The sequence below is a fragment of the Gouania willdenowi genome, chromosome 6, assembly GCF_900634775.1.
Source record: "Gouania willdenowi chromosome 6, fGouWil2.1, whole genome shotgun sequence".
NCBI classification, from domain to species: domain Eukaryota; kingdom Metazoa; phylum Chordata; class Actinopteri; order Blenniiformes; family Gobiesocidae; genus Gouania; species Gouania willdenowi.
In genome coordinates this window covers 27,455,870-27,469,783 of record NC_041049.1, presented here as the reverse complement: position 1 = coordinate 27,469,783, position 13,914 = coordinate 27,455,870, and the positions used below count along the sequence as shown (strand labels likewise).

Sequence of the window (13,914 nt, the reverse complement as noted above, 5' to 3'; positions counted from 1 at the left end):
CTAAACACTGCAGACCTCTATTGTTCTTCATGTGATGTGAGCAGCTGATGGTACCACACACACAAAGACACACTAAACCTCCTCCATTACCTTCCCTGTATCTGATGATGAATAATGAACACAAACTGGTAATACTTCCACCAAACTGGTTTATTTTACTAACTGGATAAACATTAACCAATAACAAGACTGTGAAAAAGGCCGCCAGCAATTTAATTTAAAAAAAATAAAAAAAAGCACTTCTGAATTTTTAAATAAATAAAACATGACAAAAATAAATCATGACAACATAAAATGCTATACAAAGATAGACAAATAAAAATGAATCATAAAATCATAAATTATGTTGATACAAAATAGAAAAGTGTAAAAAATTCTATATACACATAAGAATATATAACACCTGCTAACAAATTAAGCAGTCCTCCATAACCATGACAACATTATGAAATGCAACAGCATGCCTGGGGGAGAGAGGGCGGGGCTAAAATAGCATGGAGTGGAGAGATTTTCGGACAGTGGCCATTTCCTGCTGCTGCTGCAGAGACACAAACAAACAAACAAACAAACAAACAAACAGTAAACAATGTTTAGAGGTCTGACAAAAGGGAATACACTTTGGTGTTGAACATTTATAATGTTTAAAATGTGAATTTAATCAATAAAAATAAACAAAAACAATGTATTTTATAATAAAAAAAATAGATAAATGGCCAAAAAACACTCTGTTTTGATATAAATTAATAACATATTTGGTCTTAATGAAGTATGTTCACTGATAGAGCTGGAGCTCCAGTCTTTTTGTTTTATGTGACTGCACATGTTTTCTTTCTCTCCTGCTATTTTTTTCACCTCTTTTGGACTTTAAAGGGCACATGTAGTGAATTTTCACTTCAGCTCTATCAAAGCTAATGTTTAATATCAGGCTTAATCTGGTGACTTTCTTTATAAGTCCTTGTAACGCAGCCAAAAGGAAGAAAAACATATGTAAACAGTGCACCCGACTGTAGCTGATCACACTTCCTTGTGTTGTCCATAGTAATAAATAAAGCCATATTAAATACAATGTAGAGAAAAGCACTACAGAGCCCTCGATACTAAATAAAGAGGAAATCAGAGAAACATTGCACCACAATCAATGACTTCATGTCAGTTATGAAAGGGTTTGAAAACATGTAAATATCATAAATAATATTTAAGTCCATTGCTGGTAAGAAGGATCATATACATGGTGAATAATGCCACTGACTTTAGTGAAGCTCACCATGTCCATGAGGATCTTCTTCTGCAGCGTGGACATCTCCTTCTTCAGCTCCTGCTGCGCCCCCTGCAGGAAGGCCTCCTGACCCTTCTCCATATCCTCCATGTCCTGCCAGACAAACATCACCCAGTGTTTGGAAACAGAGCTCGGCTGGTGGACACAACTGCAAAGATCTCCACATTAAAATGAATGTTGAGAGAGCTTTCATCAATCTGAAAATTTACTGATTTTTGTGTTTTGTTTTTTTTCAATGATTGAGAGGATTCGACTAAATGATCAATTTGGAAAAAAATCAGCAGAAATCTGCGCATCAGCGGAAACATTTAATTACATAAAAACAAACCATTTGGAAAATTTTGTGTTTAAGAAAAAAAACTACACAAGCTGTGTTTGCTCAAGGTCAGACATAGGCAATTGGCGGCCATGGGGCCACATGGGGTACTCAGTCTAGATTTAATATAACCCCCAAAGCAAATCCCCAAAAATTTTATTTCAAGCCCTTAACAGAATACACAAAATGACTACCAAAACCCAAAAATCAACAGTGAAATAGAGTACAAAAAAAATCCTAAAAAACAAAAAATGACTCATAAAACACAAAATGACAACAAAGACAGACACAACAGCCACTGAAACAAACAAAATCACTGAAAACACAAAAAACAACACATTACAGAATAGCACCAAAGACACACAAACTGTCAACAAAATGACACGAAAATACAGAAACAACAAAACAGAAAGTGACTCCAAAACCCCCCATATTAATGCTCACATCAATCGTTATTCTAAATGCTCACATTAATATTGATCATGTGGCCCTCGGATTAAATACCATCACATTTTTGTGGCCCCCGCTGTGATACTGTTGCCCATCCCAGCTCTAGGTAACTTATTAGTTGTTATTATTGATGTTATTCTCATTATATATTGGTTTGTTCCTGCCTCTATTTATAAACCTGTAGATCAGATTGGTCTTTTTGTCATAACCAAAGTTTTAGGTTAATGTGGTGTCAGTTGCTAAATGGATTCAAAGGCTTGAAATAAAGGTGAAAATGAGGGCAGAATTAATCTCTGACCCTGTAAATCAATGATTGTTTGTGTGTTCTTCACCTTTATAAACTGCTCATACAGCTCTCTGACTAATTTCAGCTTCTGGTCTCGAGCCACTCGAGCCTGCTGCAGGATTTTCTGCTGCTGCCGGAACAAACTCTGTGGAGGGTAACGACAAATACAAACACATATTTAACATTAGAGCGTGCAGTGGACTCTAACCTTCCTGACCTGCTCACTGACCAACAGAGACTGGGGGAGAAACCTACAACTATAGGAAGACAGCAGATATAAGACACTTGTTCCTGACTGTTAAAGCTAGGGTAAGTAATTTCCTCCAGATACACTTTTTATGTTTTTGGTTGAAATTGTCTTTATGTCCTGACAGAAATAAAGATCTTATGTGCTCTGAAAAAGGAACGAAGAAAATCTGTCATCTGTAGCAACTGTAAACCTGTAATAACTTCAACCAATCACGTCTCCCTGTTCGTTCTCAACCCCTCGCCCTACTAGCTCACACTCAAAGCGTGTCACCGCTGACAGAGTTAAAACAGAGTTTTTGGTCACGTTTTTTAACATATATAATGATAAAGTTTAGTGTTTACTTACTGCTGAATGAGACATGAGACAACGAAGTTTCTACACAATACAAGCAATGAGGTGAGGTTTGCTTCTGAAGCAGCTGTGCGCATGCATGTGAGTGAGACGGAGCACAGAGGGGAGGGGGGTAAAGGCACAGCCGTCAGTGAAGCAACATTCAAAATCATGCTAGCTTTCGAAAATCACCTACCCTACTTTTAATGTTGGATGTTTTCACAAAGTAATAATTTACATTGTTTACATTTCTTCCTTCTTTGTTGTAATTTCAAACTTCAAGAAAAGAGAAGTCAGAGTGTGACATTACAAGAACTTCTAGTGATTCCTGGAAGAAAAAGGACCCAGAACAAGCACAGAGCGTCCCTACAGCCTGTGAAGGAGCACTTGATCTTCTGGCAGAGCTGAATCCTTCACAAAATGTCTCCATGGCTTAAATTGTCCTTTCCTTTGGAAGGTGGAGTGTCTAAAAAGTGCACACTCAACAGGTTCCTTCTCCAAGAGGTCAATGTCATCTCACTGCTTTTAAACATGCAACAGGACTTGTGTGCATTGATTTCCAGTGATCGTGACCCCTTTCACATCAGAGACTTTAAAGCGAAAAAAAAGTTTGACGAATATTTGCACTTAAATCAAACTCTTTGATCCAGCGCTGCATGCTGGGAGGTGGGACAGTTTCTTCACATGCTGTCATCCTCTGCATGAATGAACACTACTAATATTGTTTGCTTCTTCCTATTCCTAGTTCTGCATTTTGGATTCTCTATTATTTGAGTATTTTTCTTTTTACTTCAACTTCTTTTTATAAATAAGGAACATTAGAAACCTGGTCCTGAATTCCATTTCCACGTCATGTGTGCTGAGCTCTATGAGTCCTTGTGTTCTGTGATCAAAGGTTTAAAGCAGAATGAACAAGAATTAACTAACATTGAGCTTCTCTTCTTGATCCACAGCTCGCTGAGCCTCCGACTCCCACTGTTGAAGCGCTGAGTTCACTTTCTGAGAATACTGCTGAGTCATCTTCTTCCTACACAAACACACAAAAACGCTCAGTGGGGGAGATCAGTGCTTTTCTTTTCCTATAATTTAAAAAATAAAATAATAATAATTTTGTTTAGTAAATAGAATGTTTTGTAGGTCTTTACGTTGATTTCCACTATAAAGATGTGAGACATTAACCAGTTATTTATAAAGCTTTTTTGACAATAAATATCTTCCTTTTTCCACAAAACACAATGGCCCTCATTTATCAACCATATATGCTAGCTTCGGTATTGATTAATTTTGACGTGAGCGTACGCTACGATCAGATCTCACCTCAGGTCTGACTTCGTGTACGCAAACCTGAGTGAGTGGATTTGTGGAGCAGCACAGCAAAATTTGACCGAGACTGAAGATAAAATATGAAACAAACCTCAGCTGTCATTTAAGCATAAGAAGAAACACAGAACTGTTGAAAATGGAGTATTAAAACAAATGAAATAGAATTTCCAAAAGCCCACATTATGACTGATACCACTTTATTGGTTATCCTTCCAATGATTACCGTAAAACCCCGCTGGTAAACTCTGCTACCATCCAATCAGCAGCGTATAGGTTCACCCAGTGCACTCAAATTTGCACCTGTTTTTATGCAAGGTTGGTAAATGAGGGCCAATGAGTGTAAACACTCGCTTTGAAAAAAAGAAGAGGGGAAATGGAAGAGAGCTAAATTGTGCATCGTGTGAATAATAGATATTCAGTTCAAACACTGTTGCAAACATTAGTTGCCCAGAAATTATATACTGTAATTTCTAGGCTATAAAGTGCACTGTTTTATTGGCCGCATTACAATAATTTAGCAATTTTCTAAGAAAAATCCACACAAATGCCGCAGCCTAACATAGGCCGCACTCTAATGGCTGATGAGGGTGCTGTTCAGACAACTCGGCCAATCAGAACGAGCAGGTAGGCAGCCGCTGTACTCAAGTTAGGTTTCACGGAAATTTCAACTGTTTCAACTGACAAGTTTCCTTTACTACATGAAGTCACCTCCTCACTGCCCCACATCTACATATCAGTCCTTTTACAGCTTTTTATGGTGACTTTTTACTGGAACAAAACTGATACACCGTTTCGTCCGCTCTTCTTACAATGACCTACCGCGGAACAATCACAGTGAGTTGGACTCTGAGTCAGAATACGGACGCGATCGCTTCTGAACAAATCCAACGTTAGTGATTTGGCAACGTCATGCTGTTATGCTACCATTACAAACTGACTGACTTTTACTGTAGAGCGGAGATCAGAGCTTCTAATTTAGCCGCGTCATTGCTTAAGCCGCAGGGTTCAAAGCGTGTGAAAAAAGTAAAGGCTTATAGTACGGAAATTATGGTATATATATTAACATTTTTAAAAAAAGTGTTGTCAGCTGTATATGAATAAGAATAAAATGAACAAATGAACCTGTGGCTATGGGAGCTGCTCCACAGCTGCTCCAGCTTGTGTTGGCTCCCCTTCATGTAGTTCTTGGTCAGAAGCTCCAGACGCTTCTTCTTGGCCTGCATCCCTTTGCTGATATCCGCTAAGGGCAACCAAAATTCACTTTAGTCACATTTTAAGCACAAATACAAATTCCCCAACACCTTCTTTCAAATGTTTAGCAAAGACAAATAAACAGTTCCCTAATTAAACTCCTGGAACACAAAGATCAGTTCATTCATTTAAATAACAGGCCAGTTTTTTACTCTTTTAAACTCAAGCAAAATGTTCCTAACTGTATAGTATATTACTAAATAGTAAAAAAAATGAGAACAATAAAGTGTTGGAAATTAGCACACACACGTGCACACATCGTGAACGTTTTATTTTATTTTATCAATATTTTGTTTGAACAAGGAAAAATTGTTGACATTTTGTTTTGAGTTTGGATTAAAAAAATAAAAAATAAATGATTGTTTGTTGCATGTGAGGCAAAAAGAGGGGGACCGACACGTTTCTAGCCTCTGTAGTTTAATTTATATCCTTCATCTCCGTGTTTTGTATAAAATACATTTATAAAGAAGTAATTCTAATGTAATATATTAAATATATTATTCTTACCTCCAAACTTCTCCAACATGGAATAAACTTCATTTGTGCTTTAAAGAAAAGAGAAAGTCTTTGTGAAAACATTGGTTAAGTTTCCATTGAAGCCACAGGACATTAAACAAGTAAAATAAAATACTAATAATAAGCATAATATATCAGTGATAACAAGCTAGATTTGTACAGTGCATTATGTTCTAGGGTGACACACATTTGAACTGATTTACAGCGGGTGTTCTAGAGTGCGGATCAGGCAGCATTTTTCCGTCCGATGCCGACCCGAACCCAACAAAACAAAAACCGAACCAGACGGGCGTTAAGATATTTATATCAGTGCCAGTTAAAAACTAATTTTTTCCTCATGCAAATATTTACTTCTGTTTTAATGGTAAGCCCACTTCTATTAACAAACAACTGTTAATGTCAACAGAACAGATCAGTGCTAGGGATGGGAGATATGGACTAAAAAAAGTATCCCAATAATTTCTGGTATTTAGCAATATAACAACAAACATCACGATAAATAAAAAAAAACTTTAAATAAATAAAACAATTCCCAACTTAGTGTAAACAGGTTCCTTACAAACACAAATAAATGTGAATACATCAACATGAGACACATTAAAAAAGGCTACAATATCTGCTGACTAAAAGAGCTCATGAGCTGATATTTTATGAAATATATTAGTGCATGTGGATCACTATTAGTGTTATTGTATGTAATTAATTTATTTCCTCACCTAAAATGAAATTATTTTCTAAAAAAACACATGAAAAGCACAAATAACTCAATTAGTATTTTTTACTGCTGCTGAATCTTGTTTCATTTATCTGATAATGAGTTACATAAAGTCATGATTGATAAATATCTCTGATTCCCTATAATTAAACCAGATCAAGCTGATGATTTAATCATTCAGGATACTTTGGTGTAACAATCTCAATAGTTACATTAGTCTAATGGGACCAGCTTTGTCTTGTGAACACGTGAAATATAATTTAAGAATAGTGAATAGTGACATTATTATGTATGCTAACATTTATTTCACACAACGTGTGACGTTTAGTTTTGATCCTTCCATATAAGTGTTAAATCTGACCATAAACAAATCGATGGCTCTCTGTGGCTTTATGACAGTAAGACATGTTTTTTTTTTTTACTTGGTCTGTTCCTTATATGGAGTGGTTAGCGTTAGCTCTTAGCCCAGTCAGTGTGTTGGTGGGTTAGCTTAGCATAGTTAGCTTTAGTTGAGTTTCCAGTTCATAATCATTGCTACGGGTTCATCTCTGTCCCCGTGTTTGTGGAACTTTGGGTGGATCTGACGGAGGAACTTAGATTGGTTCACTTTGTTGGATGGTTGTCTGGTTTTAACCAACTAGCGGTTCATGATGTACCGCAGCCTGACAGCTTCAGGTAGCTGAGACGAGCACCGCTGTCTGTGTGTGGTGTGAGGGCTGAATCCAAATACTTTGTTCGACTACAACATTATGCTCAAAATGTTATGGGAAAAAAAATGATAGAGCATAACGCATATCATTTTGTAAATAAGTGGAATGAAATAATATTTAGTATTAGGCCAATTTACATTGCTTTATTTTTTATGTAAAGAATAAAGCAATGTGAATTGGCCTGATAGTGTGTATAAATACATTTAAGTACTTAAAGGATAGATGTTTTTATTATTCATTATTATGTATGAGTTTAATTATTTTGTATTACTTTGTAGTTGCTGGTACACAGACGACTCTATCACTCAACTTACAGTGGTTTTTTTCTTTCTTTATAATTAACAAAAAATCACAGGACAAAAATGGGAAACGTACCCGATAGCACACGCCGCCTCCTCCTCATCCAACTCAGCAGCAGCTCGCTTCTTTGCAACCTTGTCCACTATCACAGTTTCATCTGGAGACAAAAGCAGTGTGTGTGTGAACACACGCACGGGGGAATCATTTTTGCCTGAATATATCAGTAAGCTCCTCAGTTAATCAAGTTATTTATAGGTGCTTTTCCTACAGTAAAAACATGAACAAACTTTTCTATATCACTAATAACACACAAATGCAACTGTTTTTAAAAGCCTCAGCTTCTCCAGCTCACTGCTCCCCAACCACCAAACAGTCTGTAGACAATTTAGTACTGGTCACAAAGAAAAAATATATTTTCTAATAGAACACCCATTTATTTAGTGTTTTTCTCTTTATTTCCACTTACACACACAAAACAATATTAATGCTCAAGCTCGTTGTATGATTATTGAAATACATTTTAAAAACTGTTTTGCCCATTAACCCTTTTAGAACCATTTCATATTGAATATTAGCATAACCATGTATATGCACATATCCTCTTCCTGAACATTAGATTGTTCTGTTGCTCTTTTTTTGTTCTTTGACACAATTTATATTTTGCTACTGGTCGTACAGTTATTGTTGTCTTCTAGTTCTTTTTTTCTCTGTATTTATTGTTTAAACCAATTTGTCGTGTTGTGTTAAGTATACCTACCTGGCATTTAGGGCTGGGTGATTTTGCCTACCAAATATTCGAGTTTTGTTTCGATTTTCTTTTTTCAATGCACTCAAAAATGTGCAAACATCAAATATATTGTCAAAAGTACAACTTTAATGCTGTGATTGTCCTCAAGAGTTAAAATGCATAGAACAATCCCTAAATAAAAGGTAAATGAGGCTCTGTCATTCAACAATTTCAAGCTTGAACCCAGATTTAAGCAAAAGTGCAACAGCAACTTCACAGTAACTTCAATTTTCTGATTAAGAAATCAGATAACTAGGGCTGTAGTCAACCAAGGAAATAGTTGGTCGACCAAGACTATGGCACACTTAGCGATTAGTCGACCAAAAAAAGAGAAGAAAAACGGAGAATGAAAAAAAAAAAGGATAACTGAGAATGAATGAGCTGGTGCAGAGGAGGACAAGGAGAAAGAAAAAGAGAGACAAATATTCTGTTTTGGCTTTTTGTGGTGCAGATTTGCTTTTAAACACAGATCATTTATGATATGAACCTTATTCAAGCTTTGACCAGAACCCGACAAAGCAAAACTGAAACCTACAGGTCCGACAGACATTAGGTATTTATACACGAGCCCGACCCAAAACCGACAATTAAAACCTATTTTTTCCTCACACAAATGACATATTTACATTTGTTTTAGTGGTAAGCCTGATTTTATTAACTCACTCAGTACCATTGACGAGATAACTCATCATTTACGTTTTTTTCATGTGGATTACTAGAAAACACCCTGGCGGAGGTCCCTCATCAATATCTAAGCTGTGGGGTGATGTAGTGACCAACTGTGCCCTGAAGATGGCAGCAGTACACCTTTAGATGAGAGATTAGCCACTGATGCTACCCAGCAAAGGAGGAAAGAAGCAGGAACCAGATGAGATTATGGCGCTACAGAGTGATATTGTGACGTATCAAGCAGCTCACAGCTCCACATACTAATTATTGATAATGTTGAGATGGTGAGATAAAACCATCAACTAACCGGGTCAAAGGGGTCATCCCTGTCTGTCGGGAGGGGTGGGGGGATACAAAATACCCCCAGCCTGTGAGCCAGATAGCAAAATAATAGGAGGTAGCAGCGCACCTTTGGATGAAAGATCATCCATGCTCAGCAGAGCTAAGAGGGTGAGGAGGAAAGGCGTTTTCGACATTAGGGATGTAACGATTAATCGTAAGGCAGTTAAAAATCGATTCATAGGTATCTGTAATATTACTTGAATATCTGTAAAAGTCACGTTTTTCTATTAGCTCTGTCTGCTAGCATAGCATCTCTTTTTCACTGCTAGATTAGCTGCATGCCAACCGACCACTGGGTTACCAGCGCCCTCTGCTGGTCCAAACAAATATGACGTAAATACAGTGAAATGACTGTTTTTTTTTTTTTTTAAGTCCAATTGTTAAGGCACAAAATACATTTTCAGTTGCACTTTTAAAAGGAAAAATACTATTATGCAGTTTTGCATTGTTTATTATCGAACCAGAATTTAAATGAATAGGCTTCATTTTCATTTGTATTATTCCTTTATTTATTTCATTCAAGATTTATTTTTAGTTAAATTGCATTGTTTTGAATAGTTTATCAAGGAATTCTTTTGACAATGGAAAAATAAAAGGAAAATAATACAGTATTTTCTAGTTTTTTTCCCAAAAAAAAAATTTGTCTACAGTCCCATCTTGTAAAATAAATCGTGAGAGAATCGTATCGTGAACCCAGTACCGTGAATCGAATCGTATCGGGAGTTGAGTGAATCGTTACATCCCTATACGACATCAAATGGCGCTACGTATGAGTTGACGTTCCCAGCAGCGCACACTCGACCAGAGCATGTGTGGAACTCATAGTGTGGCGATGGTGAGATAAAACGATAAAAAGAACGGGGAACGCGGTGACACTCTGCATGTCCGGAAGGAAGAGGAAGTTGCGTGTGTGAAGACTGATGGGAGAGAAACGCCAAATACAGTAAGAAATCCATTCAACTCTGACCCATAGCAAAATAATAATAATTTTGCCATCAAAAGCCTGGTCTCAGTGTTTTTTTTTAATGTTTTATATAAGGAAACAATGTTCAGATGTTAGAGTTGTCACTGAAGCAAAAAATAGCTTTAAAGTCACTGACAGGGTTTTTTTTTAGAATATTTTTTAGATTTCAGATAGTCATAGTAGAAAATATTCTGTGGGTCTTTAAAAATCATTCAAAATGCTCAAAAATGGCTGGCACTGAGGGGGGTAGAAAATCTGAAAATGGCTGGCACTGAATAAGTTAATAAACTGTTAATGTCAACATCAGATCAGCGCATGAGGAAACAAACGCACGTCAAACACAGGTGCGCAGAGACAGCAGTGGATCTATTTACATAATCCACATATCAAATATAAGGATAATCCATGTTCTTGTGCAGAAAAAGGATTGATTTAATATTGGATGCTTGTTTCAAGTCTGTTTTCATTTGTTCCCTCTCTGATCTGCTCTGAGGACAGCGCACTGCGCAGTCACAGTTGAAGCGCAACACTTTTTTGCTTGCAGCACAGCACGCACTCACACAGCCGTTGCTGGACATAGAATCATGTTTAGGCATTAAATACATTATATTGATATTTATCACCTATATAAGTGCATTGCATTGCATTTTTTTTTTTTTTTTTTTTTAAACGGTATTGAAACTGATATCATTGCTGATCGACCAATGAAAATTTTGGTCGTCTACGATGACATCGACCAATTTGACAAAAAACCTAATTGCAATTTTTCTAACCGATATTGCAATTTCGATTCAATTTACGATTTTAATTTTTTTTTAAACATTTAAATGAATATGCGTTTTATTTTTTTTCAAATTCTGTTTTCCACATCTTTTTTTTTTGAATTTTTAGAAATATTAATCAATTTTTTCAGAAAATATTAGTTCCTGTGACTCCAGGGAGGAAACAAAATACTAATAAATAAAAAATTCATAATTAAACAAAAATGTAAGTCAAAAATAAAAATGTCATTTAAAATAATGAGTAAGATACAATTAAAAGGTTGCACTGACATGGATTGTTCTGACTGCTGATTTCAAATTATTCATGTCATATAAACATGTAAGAGAGCAGCATTAATGTCACTCAATTCCCCCTCAGGGATCAATGGTTTACTGAATCTGATCAGATTTATTGATTAAGTTTTGATCAACTTAATTTAAATGATCCTGATGACATCATATCCAACATATCATATCCAACAAATTAATAAATGTAGGGTCCCTGGGAAACCCGTACAAAGGCATCTCAAGGAACGGGTTAATTTAAAAGATGGTAACTCTGCTGATATTCGATTTATTCAGAAATTCCACCAATTTCTGAAAACATGGTGATGCTTTGTTTTAACTAAATCATCACACAAGGAAAAGAGAAAGAGGAGCAAAGTCCAAGACAAAGCGATTAAAAGAGACCAAATACGGGTGGATTTCATTGAAAAGGAAGATGATCTTGGATGATAAAACCTCCATAGATTGAGGTTTAGAAAAGGAGTGTACAGCACAGCCATTCATGCTGATAGTTGACTTAACTGGCGTACCGTGGTTTTGTATGTAGTAAAGATTGACAATGACTCGAGATATGTTTGCTAAATGTTTTCAGGTTTCAGTGTCAATGTTAACTTAAAACTAAAGCTTTATCAGCAGTATTTAACTCTACTAACTACTTCTTTCATATGTATTTATCTTTGTCAGTTTAAATCCTGGAAAGTTAATCAGATTTTAGATGGAGCTCATTGGTGACTAGAGCTCCTGAGGGCCCCGTGTTGGTGACCCCTGGTATTGTTAGGTTAAACCGTGCGTGTGTGTGCGTGCAAGGTGTATGACCGTCTTTCTCTCAATCATTTTCAGCTTTCCTTTAGATGAAAATGTGCAATGTAATGACAATATGTAACTCTTTTTAATGTATTCTTCTTTAAGTACATGGCGAGTGGAAACGCCCCTCTCTGAACATGTAAACCATGAGCTGACCCTCCACAGTTTCCATCATCTGGTCTCGTCCCCATGACAACAGACAAAATAAAGCTCAGAGACAGCACGGGACCATTATTCATTGAAGTGTATAGTCAATGATTATTTACTGTTCTGTAAGCCTTGAGTTTTTGATTATAGTTTTAATTTCTAGGACGCAATGTTTCCCATATTGTTTCAAATACAGTGATTTTCAGAAGGTATATGTGAGATCTTTCAAGGACAGATTGTTATAATGCATAATAAAGGTGATTGACTTGAGTCACCACTGATTTTAGATTGTTTTTAAGGCTTTGTTAGACATTTGTTATAGACGATAACAACTTATTTATATACTATATTGTATTTTGTAGTTACAAGATAGATTCAAGAAAATGTCAAGTACCTTGAGTATGACGAGGTCGGCCCAAGTTATCCCTTTTTTTGGAAATCAAATTAAGATTCAAGATCCTTCTGTTAACTTTAAAGGCCATGATTCACCATCACCACAAAGTCTCTGTGTTTTAGCTTAATTTTTTATTGTAGTTTTATTATGCACTGTAACGTGACCTTGGGTGAGCTGAAAGGTGCTGATTTTCAAATAAAATGTATTATTATTATTAAAAATTCTTACATTACTACTTAATTAAGGTGCGGTCAGAATGAGATGGATTACATGTTTCACCGCAGCACCTGCTGTTCAATAAGCTTAACTTTTATATGGAACCTTTGTTTAGAAACAGCGTTAGTTCAGAAGCTCTTTGAGTCAAGAAAAGTGTGAATGTGCGAGTCCCTTTTTATTTGATCATTTTTTTAAAAAAACTATAATTTTCTGTACGTACTTAAAGTAGCAGATGTTTAGAAACTTCTGCTAACAGCGATAAGAACTGAAAAGGTCCAAACTTGAATAACTCACCGCCTATGGCCTCGTCCTCTGAGCCGCTCAGCGCTTTCTTATCGTCCTCTTGGTGAAAGTCAAAGACCTTTTGGTTACAATCTTCCTGCAGCTGCTTCCTCTTGGTCTGCTTTCTGCCGACTGTCGCCATTTTCCTTTCCCCGACCATGGAGCTGCTGAAGACGGCCACATACTTCATCAAATGCCAAGCCTACTATTGATACAAGTCGAATACATCGCTAATAGCTCTTTAAATAATCTTACCTTTAATCTGGTCAATTATTATCCAACACCGACGTCTTAATATTGAATATGTGTGAAATGAAAGCTTAAATCTGTTCCACTTTCGCTGAGTTAAATCCGCTCCCGCCGAAAACACAGGCGAGCTTCTGATTGGCTCAAAGTAACAAAGAAAGACGACTGTTTAAGCCAATCAAAAATAAGATCGGATTTCTAGTATATCAAATATATTTAATTAGAAACAGACAAACAATTTAATTTAATCTACTATATTTCAATTTTAAATCTTACATTTCAAACATTTTATTT

The 13,914-nt window shown here is 36.2% G+C and overlaps 1 protein-coding gene across 5 annotated transcripts; it reads right to left on the bottom strand.

Moving 5' to 3' along the window:
- Positions 1 to 308: 308 nt before the first annotated feature.
- Positions 309 to 13,761, bottom strand: sycp3 (synaptonemal complex protein 3). 5 transcript variants are annotated; one of them, XM_028450484.1, is made up of 9 exons: positions 13,630 to 13,747; positions 13,387 to 13,538; positions 7,799 to 7,880; positions 5,990 to 6,027; positions 5,354 to 5,471; positions 3,836 to 3,935; positions 2,375 to 2,473; positions 1,265 to 1,424; positions 309 to 538 (listed from the first exon to the last, which is right to left on the bottom strand). In XM_028450484.1, the coding sequence occupies exons 2-9, from the start codon at positions 13,532 to 13,534 to the stop codon at positions 444 to 446; spliced, it is 840 nt and encodes a 279-aa protein (XP_028306285.1). In that variant the 5' UTR covers positions 13,535 to 13,538; positions 13,630 to 13,747; the 3' UTR covers positions 309 to 443. The 5 variants fall into 5 exon arrangements, with proteins under 5 accessions (XP_028306285.1, XP_028306286.1, XP_028306284.1 ...); XM_028450485.1 differs by having other exon boundaries at positions 323 to 535; positions 13,387 to 13,541; positions 13,630 to 13,761; XM_028450483.1 differs by having other exon boundaries at positions 327 to 538; positions 13,387 to 13,541; positions 13,630 to 13,761.
- Between the last annotated feature and the right edge of the window lie 153 nt (positions 13,762 to 13,914).